General features: G+C 50.4%; 1 protein-coding gene across 1 annotated transcript; it reads left to right on the top strand.

Annotated features, from left to right (window-relative positions):
• The first annotated feature begins 5,665 nt into the window (after positions 1 to 5,665).
• On the top strand, positions 5,666 to 15,156 carry LOC134140828 (uncharacterized). Its single transcript, XM_062576866.1, has 5 exons — positions 5,666 to 5,846; positions 7,052 to 7,240; positions 11,216 to 11,351; positions 14,109 to 14,288; positions 14,907 to 15,156. The coding sequence occupies exons 1-5, from the start codon at positions 5,666 to 5,668 to the stop codon at positions 15,154 to 15,156; spliced, it is 936 nt and encodes a 311-aa protein (XP_062432850.1).
• Positions 15,157 to 16,138: the final 982 nt, after the last annotated feature.

Raw genomic sequence — 16,138 nt, 5'->3', positions numbered from 1 at the left:
ATAGGTAAGGATGCGAGGGGGTATCCAAGAGGTGAGACATTTCCCTGTTTTTCTGGCACAGCCTTCAAAAGTGTTGTTTCATTATTGATCCAACAGCAATTTGCATTTTCCATGTGGGCTGGGCCTATTTGAAGAGCTTTGTGCTGATCTCTAGAAAATTCAATTTCTAGATGGTTTCACTTATTCTGCGTGTAGATTGCTGTGTATTTTGGCTCAGGTACACATGTCGTCATCTTGTACGATAATCTTATTACAACATGAAAAGGAGGAGGATGGCCCTGGGAACCTATTATCAAGTTATCCGAAGATGATACCAGAGAGGTTTAAAAGATATAAAGAAGATATTAAAACTAAAAAACCACAGAGCATAGTCCTTACACGCCTAAGGATCCTAGCTTAATGGAAATAATCAGATGACCTGAGGCACACAATTTAGTTAACCTTATCTCAATAAGCTGCAAATAGCGTTAATGCTCCATCAAGCCATTCCAGCCACCCTCCTCAGATTAAGTATTTGTTTAATTTAATTTAATGGCTTCCCAAGGCAGTAAACAGCACAGACCGGCTGCAGAGGGCTCCCGCAGAGAGGGCCACGCTGATCGCTTACACACAGTAATCGCTCACTTGGAACGTCTCGTCTCCTGGTTTCCAGATAGGAAGCAGAAAAACAGAAAGAAGCTCTGTTCCCTAATCATCGTGTAAAGCATTCGTACCCTCAGACCCCAGTGCCAGCTCTGCCTTTGGCTAAATAATCCTAAAAGTCCATTACAGGGTGAGACAGCTTTGCCCCAGACACCACCAGTGAAGCAACAAGCTGCCAGAAAGCTACAGCTTAAGGCATTAAAATCATCAGAAGTTTACGACACTGCTAGATCTCCTGCCTGAACTCTCGTTATGTAGGACTCTCCCTATATTTTTAATTTCATGAGGTGCATTTCTAGCCTGATCTTGGCATGAGGATGCTCCTTTTGTGTAAGCTCTGGACAAGAACTATTTTCCTGGTCAGACTACTCTGGACACCTTCACCCTCAATGCTACTGATTCCCAGCACAGAGGGAACATCCCAAAACCACCTTCTTTTACAGACATGCTCATTTCTTACTATCCAGTGACTGTATGGCTGTGGCTCATTATGTATCCATGGCTTCACATGGCATTGTATATATAGACAGTGTCTATTAAGCAATACCAGTGAGGATGCTCAATTGCAAAACCTAAGAAAGAGTATTTGTTTTTCTCCATTCCTTTTTTAAAAGTGTACACTCTCGCCTACATTTCTCAATGAATGTGCTGTTCTTTCAGCAGCTAAATCCATCCATTCTGATATCTTCCATCAACCTTTCTCCATGGCATGAATCAGCCATGCTCTGTACCTTATGATCTCTCTCTTTGCTTTGGAGTTTTTTTGGGGGGGCTTTTTTGTTTTATTTTGTTTTGTTTTTTTGTCAGGCCATGGCATAATATTCCTCTGGGGTTATTCTACCTTCTCAGTAGAATTTTATGAGAGCTCTCATCAAAAAGCAGTCTTTCATCTTTTAGTTTCAGCCCAGCATCTGTTCAATGGCTCCTCAGAGAACCACAGACCTGCCATAGCCTTGATTTCAAATAAGACCTAGGCATTCATCATTCAGGGCTTCCTCTTCTCTTTGTATATAAACTTGTGAAACAGCCCAAAGAGGAAGGTGAATAACAATGCCTGTGTCATCTAGACTGGCTGTAAAACTTCCCAGATATATAGCATTAAATGAATGGGGTGAAAAGAATGAAAGGACTTCAAAAATAGCAATCCCTTTTCTCAATAAAGCTGGGCAGAAAACAATTTCGCCACTCCTAGAAACTCTCAGGTGTCAAAAAAGCACTGGCAGAGTAACAAGACAGTGCAGGTTTTCATGAAAAATGCAGGAAGTAAGTCCTGACTAGCCAAAAGCCTGGACATTGGAGTAGGCTTGTTAGGAACGAAGAGTTTAACAGAATCAGGCTCTGGTCAATGAAAGGTTAATGCTGTAAGTCTAGAATCTAGACAGTTATTATGAAATAGCAAAATGGACATGTCAAAGAAGGAATTTATGGAGTCTGTGTAAAAATGCCCCAGTCTGGGATGTTCTGGCCTTGGAAAGAAATAAAGTCTGTAGGAGCTCTGTGCGCATGCATAAATGTCTATGTCACATGCGTATGTGCATGTACGTATATAACAGGATTAGCAATAAATTACTAAATTGGGAGGTTTTCAGAAAAAATAGTTATTCGGATAGCAAAGATTCATGCTTAACCAGTAATGCCATCAATTAATAGTACCATAATCTGCTGTATGCACGGCTTTTAGGAATACATGGGCAGGTAGTCACCTGTTCAAATCCTTTGCAATGTGTTAAATACACACATTACACAGCTGACTGGAAATGTCCATAAAGACAGTCTTGGTTTATGCCTCTGGGAGCAGCAGAAGCCAGTAGACTGCTAGAAGAAGCAAAGTGAGGACAAGCTTGCGGATGTGGTAGACCCAGGGAGATTCCAACCAGACTGTGATACCCAGTGGGCTGGGTGCATAAGCTCCTCCTGCTCTTCTCTGGCAGTCCCCCAGTCTTCTCACAAGTCTTCTCCCAACCCACTCCTTTCCTGTGTCCTCCTGGCATTCATCTGCTTATTCCATAGCCATGCCACAGCAGGGGCACTGGTGAGAGCATGTCTACCCCCGCGGACCAGCTCTTTCCTCTGCTTGACCTGCTCTCCATGCCCAGGCCTTGCTCAAGCCAAACCTGAGCTCACTGAGTTGGAGTCCGGGTGGGTGACACAAGACACAGGGCCCAAGAACCGTTTCTTACTACCCGCAACGTTTATCTGCCCATGCTCCACCAGCGACTGTCCTCCAGACATCCTTGTTTCATGAGGCAGAAGAAAAGCTCTTGCTCTTCTCTCGGCCTGGTGCTTTTTGTCATCATAGAAACTGCCTTGTGCTGGGGAGGTGGACAGCTGCACACCACAGAGCTGTCAGGGGTTGTGCCAAACCCAGAAGATCAATCACCATGAGGGTGTGGGCCATGCTGGGAGTGAAACAACACCTACAGGAGATTAAAGGAGGGTTAGCTTAAATTTCACTGCACTGTGCTAATGCCAACGCCTCTCTCTGCTCGGCTGTCTCGTGAGGGAAGCGAAATCCTTCCGCCATGGGAGGGGAGCCCCACAGCTTTTCTCCGATCAGGAGAACCGGGGTGAGAGGACGGTGATGGGTGAAGACAATGGGGGGGAACCAGGTGGCATCTCCTGAGGCTGGGGCACGTGGTGGCCGGGTGAGAGAGGACACGTGAGACCCAGCAGCTGCTCTGAGCCAAGATGCTGGTTTTGCGGCTGCAGAGCAGAGACTGGAGGAAGAAAATCTTCCGGGGTAAGGGGACAGCGACTCAGGCAGTAGAATGTGTGAGGGGGAAATTTTTCTGGAGGGGAATTTGAATTTCCAGCGGTTTGAACGAACACAGGAGAAGGCAGCAGGTACAGCTGAGGGCACATACGGGGGGGGGGGGAGAGGGGGCCTTTGAACCCTCCCGAAAGCCCTCCGTTGAGCTGAGCTCTCCTATGCGGAGCAGCTATCCCAAAGGAGCCCACCCACAGCCCCCGCTGCCGTGGCCGGGAACGCAGGAGCCCTGGGGCACCCTGGGGCTGGGGCAGCTGCTCTCCCAGAGCCACCCCAGCTCCCGCCGGAGCTCCCCTTTCCTTTTCCCCTTTCCCACAAGGGGAGGCCTGGGCACGGCTCCTGCCCAGGGCCACCCGCGGGCCCTGCCGCACATCCCCACGCCCAGCTCTGCTTCCGCACAGGCAGCCGCGACTAAAAGGCAGGGGAGGGGGTGGGGGGCAACAGCTCTGAAATCCCGCCTCGGCAGGACATGAATTTTGCAATAATAAGCCCCTTTATCTCCCTCGGGCTCAGGAACAGCTCTTAAGAGCATTAGCCGCGGGATAATCCATGTCATCTACTCAGCATTTTGAGCACGAGCTCAGCAGCAGTTGTTGTATCCCCGGGCTCCCGCTGAGCCCGTTCATTCCTCGGCGCATGTGACGTGACTTAGCACCAGCTCTGCGGCTCGAGGCCACGTTGGCGGCATGGGCTTGGTTCCCCAGCTGTTTAGCGGATATATTGGGCAGCGGGGAGGGGGACCGGGGGCAAACCGCAAGGCTGAGCCGGCGCTGCCCGAGGTGGTGCAGGAGAGAGCAGGGAAGTGACCGCGCGGTCACAGCAAGCCGCAGCGGCCGAGCTCCCCTGCCCGCACGAGGCTGCCCGCGCCCCGGCGTTGCTCAGCGGACACGGATGCGGGAGAGGGGCGAACAAAAAGCAAACAGCTCACAAAACCCGAGCACCCTCCCGCCTGGCTGTGGAGCTTGTTGCGTTCACGTAAATGTTATTATTGAATAATTGTCTGGACGTTATTACACCTCTAACTCCCTGGCTTGGAGGGAGACCCGGGTTGCCCCAGGACGTGCAAAGACGCAGGCAGAGCTTGCTGCCAAAGCCTTGTTCCCCTTCGCCCACTGTGTTTTGGCACAGCCCAGTGAGGAAGGGAGGGAGGAGAGGGAGAAGGGGTGCTCCAAAACATGCCGGCAAGCCCTGACCTAAGGGATCTGGTCCCACACCCGGTGCACTGACCGCTGGGCAAGGCAGCGGCACGGAGGTTTTTCCCTTTTTCTGCTCCGAAATCTCCTGCTCTCCAGTTCTTGTATGCCGCTGGCTGCATCTCGCCTCTTCTGGGGTGCGTGCAAGGGGTCGGGCAGGGAAGAGCAACTTAGCCCCCAAAATACCGGGAGGCAAGAGGTGGCTGCTACTACAGCCTCTCCCAGCTATAAAACATTACAAGCAGCCTGGGCAGTCAAAGTGACAAAGCAAGACGCTGAACAGAAGAAAAGAAACCCCACGGAAAAGGAGAATAGATATTTCCAGGGTTCCCCCAGCAGCAAAGCTGGCTAAGTTGCTGTTATGAAACCTTTTTGATCCTGATGCCACATATTCAGTGCCACAGTTATTTACAGAAAATTAGCCCTGGGCTTTGGTGGAAGGGAAGAAAAAGGCTCAGGAGGATCTGTAATCCAAGAGCCTCAGTGTTTCTTTGCAGAAAAAAAATTAAAGGAAATCTTGTTTTTAAATTGCGGTTCAATGCCCAGCCCTTGGCTTGCTGGCTGTCACCACGTCCCAGAACCGGGCTCCCAGCAGGTAGGCGCTGAGGCCGCCCGAGAGGCAACCTCATACCCCGGGACGCTGCAACGACCGGAGACACGGTGACAGCCGGGCCCTGTGGGAGAGAGCTGTGAAAGAGGGACCCCAGACGCCTGCAATTTCTCAACGCCTTCCCGGCACCTGGTTTTTCTACGGGGCTTCACAGTCGCTCAGCCAAGCAGGGGGGCAGCCGGGCGCTGGGTGAGACTGGTGGAGCCAGGACCGGCAGGAAAGGGAAGCCGGAGGCCAGCGACGCGCAGCTGGAGAGGGGCCGGCCGTGCCGGGGGCGCCGGGGTTTGCACCTAAAAGCGGAGGGCAGGCAAGCCCGGGGGGGACGAGCGGCCGCCAGCTTACAGCTCACGGCTTAGCGTCCTAAGAGCCCAGCTGACTGCTGCTCAGCGGCGAAGCAAAGCCGCGGGCGCTCGGGAGCGCGGGGCGGTCGAGGATGCCGCGTTCCCCCGAACCATGACGGGACGCGGCCGGCTGGGGAAATGCGTCGCCCTTTGCCTGCTGCCTTGGAGCTGCCTGAGCGTCGCGGGCGGCGGGGCCGCGGGGCCGGCGCTCGCTTCGCCCGGCGCCGGGCGCCCGGGGAAGGGGCCGCTCGCGGACGTTGCCAACGGGACCTCCGGGCGCAGCAACGTTTCAGGTACTCGAGCGAGTCGCTGCCGGGCTGCTGGGGGTCCCCGGTGGGCGAGAGGGCGTGGGGGGAGCACCCCTGCGCAGCGAGGCTTCGCGCGGGCCGCAGGGCTTTGCGCTGGGGCAAGCCCGGGACATCAGAGGCTCGAGGCACAGCGAGGCACTTCAAGGCATTAGCGCCTTGGAGAGGAGCGGAGCCTTCTGCGTGGTTCCCCTCCGTGCCTATCACAAGGGTCCACCCTGCCAGCCAGGTGCACCGAGCACAGCCTCCCGCCGGGGCTTGCTAGGGCTGCTGGGGCCAAGGCGGAGTGGGACAGGACACGGACCCCAGGGAAGAAACGAGGATGGAGATTTTTAGAAGGCATAAGTGATCTCAAAATGCTGAGGGTGATTATTTTTATTATTATTATTTTTTTTTTAATCTGCTTACTAGAGCAGGGCACGCACAGTTACTCGGCAGGTGGGGCACTGGGTCGGCCCATGGCTCTCCTGCTGAGCTCACTAATCTTCCAAAGCCTTCGTCCGTTACACGTTGTTTCCAAAACGCCTGTCAGGAACAGTCTCTGGACCACCCTGTCTTCAAACCATAGCTTGGAATAGTTGGGGAAACTCGAGTCAGTGCAGGACTTTCCTGACTGCAACCAACCAAGCATCCAGGAGACTTCACTGACACTAATTTACTCAAAAAGATGTGCCCACTAGCTCTTAACAGCGTTGCTGGCCCTGGAAAACATCTGACTTTACTCAACATGATTTTTTTTTCCTGTAAGTCCCTCTTGAGAAGAGCCCTGGATCATCTCAGCAAAGCCAGAGGGAAAGCAAACCTCTTCCTAGAATCAGCTTTATTGCTGCACTTCATATTTGCCTTGAAAGTTTCCCCTTACGTAGACACATAGCAAATTTCTGCCTGCACGTATTAAGCTTGGCTAAGCTGTCAGATGAAGATTTTCTTTTAATTCAAGGTGTTTGTGTCTGTGATACCTCTTACACTAAGGTCTAGAAATTCGCATCTTCTTGGCTATTTGTTTTTCTTTTTCTCTCTCTCCAAATAAAGCCATGAGGCTTCCCTACATGTCTCGTTTAGGATGACACAGATGTTTTGCAGAGACTTGGAGGACCTGCAGCAGTGACACATGGGACAGGTGACTGTTTCAAATGTGCCACGAGAGTGGCTTTGCTAGCCACCTGCACCTAACGCCTTCCCTTCTCCTGCAGCAGAGTGCACGGCTCTTGCCCCGCCACGCTACGGATACTATGATGTGGACGGAGGCTCCGGCAGCTCTTCGGGCTCTGTCATCACGTACTGGTGCAAAGACGGGTACCAGCTGGTGGGCAGCGAGAGGCTGGTGTGCCTCCGCCAGGACGGCTTTGCATCCTGGAGCCATCGCCCGCCCCACTGCGAGGGTAAGGAGCAGAGCCAACCCCTCTCCCTCTTTCCGATGGCACTGGCTGGCTTAGTTTTTGCTTACTTAGATGGTTACAGCTAGTTTTCTGTGATCTTCGTCCCTTTGCGAACCATCAGGCCTCACAAAACGTGAGCGCAGTTTTCACTCACTGGCTGTTCAGAAATAACAGCCAAGGGAGGGGGCCAGCGAAACCCTGCTGGCCCGGGGGGATGTTTGCAGGGGCACAGAAGTATCAGATGCTGCGAGGGCTCAGGCAGGTGCCTAACAGCACAGGCCCCTGAGGAGGCCACGTGGCACCGGCTCTCTGCTCCACATGGGATCTCCTCTGGGACATGCTGGGGCCAGGAGCTGGCTCTGCTGCCCATGTGGACAACAGAGGTGCAGCTTGCTCTGGTCCGTAGCCCATCTCAATGCAAATCAGGGTTTCTGTGAGCTTTTCATGGGATCTGCTCATCAGCATTTAGCAAACGATGTATGCTGAGCCGTCCTACGAGCCTCCAGCTGGGCACAGAAAGCTGAGGCCTTATGGGGCTTTTGGACCTTGTGGGTGAAAAAGCAGCTCAGGGGAGATGTAGGAAACCCTGCTCAGGGAAACCAGGTGTTTTTGTCTAGCTGACACCTTTCCAGGATTCTCACGGGATAGTTTCCATATGATCATAAGGCAAAGGAGCATCTCAACATCTTCTCTTTTCTTGCCCCATAGTAGTTTCCTTCAAAGTCAGGTCTACCAGTCCCAGCCTTTAGTGAAGAGGTTGTGGACACACCAGCCTCTGGGCTTTGGCACCACAGAAGAGAAGAAGGGAGATACTTTAGCGTAAAAGATGGCTGTGTATTTTCCTACACTATTTTCTGTCCGTTACAGAACAGCTATTAAGCTTAAAAACATTTTTTTTGAGGGAGATTTTATCAAATGAGTATATTCACCAGGAATTGATTCACCCCACAACCAGCCAGTGTTGTGCTTGAACTAACTTTTACAAAAAAAGACAAGTTAGGCCAAAACCAGGCAAAGGCTCACGCCTGACTCTGGATACCCAGATACCCAGCAAAGGGAGCCTTAATCGCAGCTGAAACTTCAGGCGGTAGGAAGGAGAAAGCTGAACTTTGCAATAACCCAACGTGTTGTTTATAAAAGCACGTGACAGATTCAAATGTCCTTTTTTTTTTTTTTTATGTTACAATCTCATGAAGAACTGTTGGCTTAACATTTAAAAGAACAAAGTCTACATCTCGTTTTAAAAGCTCTCGATCACGTGCTCTGCATTGTGTGCATATACAAAATAATTTCAGGAAAATTGCCTTCAAGAAAGTTATATATTTCTGCAGTGGTAGCCAACAATATTACAATAGTTGTAAATACTACATAGCTACACTTTAAATATATTGCTTGTGCTGGATGCTAACAATCAAAGACACATGATCCTATCCAAAAACAGTTTACCAAAAAACTAATGGTGCAATGGTTGGCTAAAAAAGTTTTAAAAGGGAAGCCTGTCGCATGTGCTCTTACTCCTTCTTTTTCGTTTGCTTGAGAGAAGCAAACCTATTTAAGAAAGGTAATATCTCATAAAAATCAGAAACAATTGTCTCTATTACGGAACATCTCTCCACGTCCTGTGCTAGGACGCTGCAGCTCAGGCCAAGAAATGCAAAAGACAGCTTGTTCTTTAACAACACGAACACAAATAAAACAATTTACCGTCAATTCAGAGTTGTAAAATCTGCTGATACACAGTCAGTGGCTGTCTCCTTTTCATCAAAGCAATTGCAATAAAAAGCAATGAACTTTGCTGCAATAAGTTACAGGTACTCCTGGTACTCCTGTTTCAGCAATAAAACATTCATAAAGCTAATTAGCAAACCTTATCTTCTCAGCTCTGAACATATGCTGCATTTTGTACACCATATAATGCAGAAAGATCTTTAGTGATCCAAAAAAAAAAAAAAAAAAAAAAAAGGACAAACACCAAATCATATCTTAAGTGCTCTAAAATAAACAGATTTTGGAATAGTTTTAAGGAAAAAGATCCCCCAGATGCTTCAAATTTCCCTTTGAAATACAAACCAAACCTTTATGCTTTTGGATGTTTTAGTTTGGACTTCTGTAAGTGTCATAAAGTTTTTGCTTACTATGTATCTTATTACTTTGAAAATCTTAACATACCTATTTTGCAGACATTAGCAAATTCTTTCCATATTATTTTGACCTTGGGATGAGAGTCGTGTCTCTAACTTCAGACATCTATGGCAGAGACAATATTTAGATTCCCTTTATAGTTTCATCAGAGCACAATTCATCTGATCTTTTCAGACGTCTATGTTAAAGTAGATAGAGATCATGCACTCAGATGGATCATACACCTGCCTGAGAAAACCCTGAAAGAAATAGCTACTGCATCTGCAGAGGTTTCCAATCATTTTTTTCCATGTTTCACAAGCCATATTTCTTCCAAATATTCTTGCTTCCTTAAGCCATTTTAACTCCTTTCTTCCCCCCCCCCAAGAAGGGATAAGTAGTAATATAATTTCTTTCTTTGAATTGAAGCTTAATTCATGCGACCTTTGTGGTTTATGTGAGACACAATAGTGTTGCATTTTGCTTTAATTCTAATCATCTGAAGAAAATACTAATTTTGAACACAATTCTGTCAGAAACCTTTTCATTGCTAAAGGGTTGCAGTGTCACGTGTGCTCACCATTTTGTAAAGCTACAATAATTAGTTCACAAAACAACCCTTTAATAAGCTTTCTTGCAAGTAGTTTTCCATGCACGCCTAGTTAGGTAACACATTCATTAATATGAATTATACATCAAGCATACCTTTAGGTTATCAGAGGCCTGTCTACATCTTTAACACATAGGGGAGAGATTACCTGAGATAAGAGTATCTCCTTTTAAAAGCAAAAAGTTCTTTATTGCTTAGGGTCTGGAAAATTATCAGGCAAGTTAACTTCAATTCCTTGAAAATGCAGAACAATTTAATTAAATAAAACTCTTTTTTCACTGTCTGGTAGATAACAGAAGAAAGCAGACAGCATTTGTTCATCAAGAACGCGTCTTTTCAAGCCTAGTCTAATTCCTCCTGAATTTTGGCAGGAGCCAGCCTTTGCCAGCGGCGGGGTAAACTTGCCCTCCTCGGTCGCGCTCGCCGCGTCTCTCGCAGGGAGACGAGGTGCCCGCAAACGGTGGAGGCGCTGGCTAGAGGCACGACTGCGAGCTGGGAACCAACTAGCCGGGAAGGCACATGGAGACGGTGGTTCCCGGATGGCTTTGAGCGGGTGCTGCTTCGGCACTGGTCCGGGGGGCAGACGGGGGGTGCACCCGCTAAATCCGTGGGGGGTTCTGCTCCGGGGAGTCACGCTGCACGCCGGCACGCGCCCCAGCAACTCGCAGCTTTAGGATCGGGGCTGAATACAGCACCTGGCACGCTGTGGACTCGCGCCGGGCACTAGGAGCACACTGGATTGAGCAAGAGCGCGGATCCAGCCCCGGGAGCCGCGAGCGCCTGGGGGACCTCACGGGTCGTAAACTCGGCCACAAGTCCCAGCTACCGAGGTGCTGTGAGGAAGGCGAACGCGCTCCTGGGGCGAGCAAGGAGCAGGGTCCGCGAGGCAGGCGAAGGCTCCGCGCGGGGCGCGCAGGGACGCCAGGCAGAGCGCGCTTGGGCGGGCTGCGGGGAAGAGGCGAGAAGCTCTCCGGACGTAAGCCTTAACGGCAGAGCAGAAAGAGAAGGGGCATCTCTCCGCTTCCCGGAGGTTAAGGCAAGAAGCAACAAGCTTAAATCACAGTAAGGCTGGCCAAAGTCAGACGCTGGGAAAAGCTTTGATCCCGTGGGGCGTCAAAGCCCTGGCTGGAGGAGGTCGCAGCACCACCATCGCCGAAGGTTAGGTGGCACCGAAGGTTGGGCCACGGGAGCTTCGGCCACCCCAGCTGCCGCTCATGGTGCCCTGCTCTGTCTCCCTGTCCCGGCAGCCATCCCCCATCCCCGCGACAAGGGCTTCCGCGTGGCCGTCGTGGCCTCGCTCGTCAGCGGGGCCGTCATCCTGGCCCTGTCCGTCTCCTTCGCCGTGTGCTGCTGGCGGGACAGGACGCTGAGGAGCTGCGCCCTGCGGCACGAGGCCGGCCAGGGGTGAGTACCCACTTGACAAGGACCCAGTTACGGACAGAACCGCTCCACAGCCTAACGGGGAGACGTGAGTGGGGGAGAGGAGGGTCTCAAAAGCGAGGGGGAGGTGGGACCTGTCTGGGACCTGTCATCACCACACGTGCTTTTTGCCCTAATAGAGCCAGCCCCAGACCCCCATAAGCCCTTCCCCCGACAGGCAAGAGAAGCTGTACTAGTGATGCTTGCCAAAAGCCACAGTGGAGAGCTGGAGGGCTACAGCTGCCTTTTCCAGGCAGAGGCACTGGGTGCCAGCAGCGCAGGGAAGAGCATGCGCGCTCTGGAGCTGAACCAGGAGACTGCTCGCCCTTCCTTCCCAGTCACTTCCTTAGCTGGAAGCTTGTTATTTTAAAAATAGACATCCACACTCTTCTGCACTTCTGCACTTTATTGCAAGAAATGATACCCAACAGGATTTATCTGTCCACATGCAGGAGAAAACAAACACACACACACGCGCAAAAAAAAAAAAAAAAAAAAAAAAAAAAAAAAAAAAGTAAAAGAAATCCACCCTCACTGAATTTTGGCCCTCTGCTATGCTGTATAGCAATTGCACAGGACAGACCAGCTGCTCCAGAGGGTCCAGTCCTGCAGCTCGCTGCCCCCCATAGCAAAGCACAGGCCTTGGGCATGCAGACTGACAGCTGAGCGGGCAGGGGCTCCACCCTGAGCAGCAGCTTTTGGGGTGGAGGGTGTGTGGGGTTGTCACACCACCTACAAGCTTAGTGGAAAAGAGATCATGACTGAGGCAGTGGCAACTGCCAAGAGTCACTTGGTTTCAGTGGGGACTTTTGCAGTTACACAGGACAAAGGGGAGAAACTGCTGGGACACAGCTTTGCCCAGGAGAGCCGGTCAGATTTGATGATGACAAGTCACCTTCTAGGTTTCCTGACTCCAGGCTGTCCCATGCACGGACAGAGCAACTTCCTCCAGCCCAAGGCAGCAACCTGCCACCCTTGTGGAGGGTATTGAGGTGGGGGGGGGGGGGGAGATCCAACCTGTGGTCACCAGGCACAGCTCATCTGGGTCTCTGCAAACAGTCCTAGTCTCCTCCTTTACTGCACGGCTTGCATCGATCTCTCCCATCTGCTACACTATCTGCCTCTTAAATCGGACCTCCGCTGTCCTGACGAGCCCAACCGGGGGAGGCGGAGGGGGAAAGAGATGACATGACAGGGCCTCCCTGAGCTAAAGAACAGCCGATGCTGCCATCTGCTGAACAACATGCTCCAGTGGCATCAGATCCACAAACATAGCTGCATTTCTGCATGGTTTCTTGAACCCACATTCCCATGCAGATGTGGCAGCTCACACCTCTGTAGCATTTTGGTCCAGAAGCCACACTCTAGGGTGACAAGAAAGCTGGATGCAGCTTGACACAAGCACATGGGAAAAAATGAAACTGCTGTCCAGAACCAAAGCTATATTCAACCCCAGTGAGGAAGACAGGGATTTTGGCAGGGGGTTCCCTGGCAGCTGAGATGCTCCTGTAGCCAAGCAGCCTGCAAGGAAGGTCGAGATACGTGAGAAGCTGCTAGTTTGCCAATGCATAAAAAGCTCTCCCATAAGGGAGGAAGCAGGCAACATAACTTGGCAGACAATGTATGGAGACCGATCAGTGGGAACATCCATGTCTTCTTCCAGAGAGAGGCTAAGTTCAGCAGCAACCCAGTGTGCAGCTCAGCTACCGCGACAGCAAGCGCACGGCCCAGCAGGGCAAAGGAGGAGCATCCTTCTCCAGGAAGGATTTTTCTTGCAAAAATACGAGATTCTGTTTAGTTTTCCAAGCAAATAGTTGCTGAAATACATTTTACAAACCTGTCCCTGAACTATGCTTACCAGAGGCCAGGAAAGAGGAGAGAGAAAGGCAGGGAAATGCCCACAGCCCTCTCTGCAGCAGGGAAGTACGGTCTTGCTGTGGGAACTGCTGCAGATCAGGAGCATGGGAAAAAGCTCCAAGTGCAGCAAAAAACTAGTGAACTCCAATTTAGGGAGGAAAGCCGTAATCCCACCATGGGGCTGCTCTTTCCTCCCGCTTTCCTGTGCAACGGTGGCTGACACCAGGGTCGATGAGGAGCCCGTAGTAATGTTAACGCTGACTGCCCTACGCAGAGCGCTGCCCCCGGCTTCACCACTGAGCCGTCAGTTTTCCCAAAGCTGGTGCATTTCTGCCCAAACAACAGGATTTGCTCAAGAGGCCGAGCAGCTCCGCAGGGAGAGCTGCCAGGCAGGACAATGTTGCCATCATTCCAGCGAAAAGCAGAAAGAGAAAACACTGGTGGCAGAGGAGAGCATGTAGCACGCCGAGGGACACGTGGAGGCTTTGCAAGCTTTGGTTTCACAGGAGGCTTCATCCACACCTCTCCTCTCCGGCCTGCTCTTCTTAAGCGGGCTGGAGGTCACCAGTCCATCACAGCTCTTTGTTCCCTTCCTGCAGGACTTGGACAACCGGTGCCCAGTGTGCTGTGGACCAGGGAAGCACAACTGTCTGGCTTTCCTTGGACAAGCTGTGCAAAGCACGGAGGCTCCCACGCTCTCCTCTGGGAGCAGAGGGAGGGCTTGAAACGAGCCTGTTCAGACCCCCACAAACACCTTGCTTTACAAAACATGGCAACTGCTTCCAGGGAATAAAGGAAAGCAGCCAGTCCTGAAAAAATATAAGCACCTATCCATGCAAATCTCTCCCTCTTCCTCCCTTCCAGGCAGCAACATGGCAGAAAATTCAGAGGAGGAAGGAAACGTGATCCCGCAGCCCTAGAGAGGAGGAAGATTGCATTTGGGAGACTAACACACTACCACCGGCGTGATTACCACCTCTCAGCCCTCTCCAGCTCCGTATTCCCGGGGGCGTTTGCAGGCTGCAATAATCCAGCTTTCCAGAGGTACGGCTGAGCACAGAGCCCGGGGCCAGCGCAGGCAGTGGCCTGATGGTCCCCATGCAACCGCTCACGTTGCGGGGAGAGCCGTTTCCTGACTAACCAGTCAGGTTGTTAAATCTCACTGCTCCTAAGCCACATGAGCCTTTGACCCCCTCATGCATGGTCCCAAGAGGATAGACTGGGTGTTGGTACAGACCTCCTCCTACACAGCAAGAGTTCCTCCTTTCCTGAGCCTGGTCTCTGCTAAAGCACGGCATCACTGAGCTGCCACAGCCCTTGCTTGGAGGCAGGGCCCCTGCTGCCTGGGCTCTGCATGTTTTAATAAACTGTTACTAAATTATGCAATGGAGAAGCCTGCTCTGCAGGTCACAGCCCATTTTCCATGGTTCTACACAAGGCTTAGAAAACAAATCTGTAGGGAAATTCTCCCACCCAGCTCTCCACCTCACACCTAACACTAATGTGCAAGGAAACACTTGCACCAGCTCTTTTTCCAGAAGAGCCGCAAACCTGTCACTAGCCCAGAGCTCCCCTTCACTCAGCCTCATTGAGCCCACCTGAGGGCACCTAGTAGTCCTTCATCCTTTTCTGATTTTATTTTCTCCCTCTTGCCTTTAACAGGAGCCCAGAAAACTTGCCCAAGCTGTCCATGCAAAGCCTACACGCTGACATGCTGGTCTTCCCGCCGGCGATGCTGTGCCCAGGCACGCCGCCCTCTGTCCCCACGTATGGTCAGCTGTTCCACAAGCCAAGCAACATACTCCTGTCTGCAATGCCTGGCCATGCCAACCTCCCCAGGGACTTGCTCCCCATCTATTACAGAGGCTATGAGGAACATAATCTCTTAAACAAGCTTGAGAGGCCAGTTTGAAAATTTGAACCGTCACACAACTTTTTTTAAAAATTAAATCCCTCTTAAAAAAAAAAAAAAAACACCAATTTCTTGACACTCTGCAGAGCTCAGGGAGGAATTTCACAAGATCCAATTACTGCACCTGGGTTTTCAAATGGAGAAGATTGGACAATTCATGTTGAAAGGCTTTCTGATATAATCCTTCCCCCGCCCCATTTCCAGAAGTGCACAGTTCAGACAAAAGTTCCTAAGTTACAAGGTTCTTATTGCCTCATTTTAGTGAAAAAATACCAAGCTAAGTCAGAACAGCTCTTGGTTAAAATATAGCATAAGCACATATAGACTTTCAGGTTTTACTTTTTAACATAAAAGAGTCTGATTTTCTGTTTAGGGTTCTTATAAAGGCTGAAAGTAAACACAGCCAGTTACCAGGAACAAGGAGTCTGTGTCATTAGATAATTAGAAGCATTTACAATTCATTGCACTTGAATGTAGGCTGAGATTTTAAAGATTTTTTTGCTGTTGTTTAGAACTCACCTTATCCTCAACATTTCTACACAATCTTGGATTTGCAAAATGCAGTGGCAAGTGTGTAAAGACAGTCAGTCAAGAGGAAAACATGAATTTATTTTTAATATAAAGGACATAGCATGTTTGAAAAAGATCTTTAGGTTTATTCTTCTTTCTCCTATTAAAAATTCAAATCATGTGTATCAGGACCTACAGCAGTGCTTGAGGAGCTAGCATGTGTCCTTATTTGCATTCAGAGAGCAATGACACCCATATTTCTGTCCACACTTCTCTGGATGGAAATGTATAGGCGCATTTCCATGCGCTGCATGCAGAGCATATCGAGCAGCTTCAGGACACCTCAGTCCCTTCCGTCTTAGCTCTAGAGAGCAGATCTGTGCATTCAGAGCAAATCTGGTATGTGGGGCCTGTTCAGTAATACAGCGTTGCCTGAGCACAGAGAGATGATGCTTTCATTTCAGGAGCTGCT

Source organism: Rhea pennata, chromosome 1 (genome assembly GCF_028389875.1).
Source record: "Rhea pennata isolate bPtePen1 chromosome 1, bPtePen1.pri, whole genome shotgun sequence".
In the NCBI taxonomy this organism is placed as follows: Eukaryota; Metazoa; Chordata; class Aves; order Rheiformes; family Rheidae; genus Rhea; species Rhea pennata.
This window is presented reverse-complemented; position numbering and strand designations above follow the sequence as displayed.

Excerpts from the sequence above, each read along its gene's own strand:
- LOC134140828 (XM_062576866.1), top strand. The coding sequence starts at position 5,666 with ATGACGGGACGCGGCCGGCTGGGGAAATGCGTCGCCCTTTGCCTGCTG. Across the intron at positions 5,847-7,051 it reads CGGGCGCAGCAACGTTTCAG|CAGAGTGCACGGCTCTTGCC; the intron begins GTACTCGAGCGA and ends CTTCTCCTGCAG. Across the intron at positions 7,241-11,215 it reads TCGCCCGCCCCACTGCGAGG|CCATCCCCCATCCCCGCGAC; the intron begins GTAAGGAGCAGA and ends CTGTCCCGGCAG.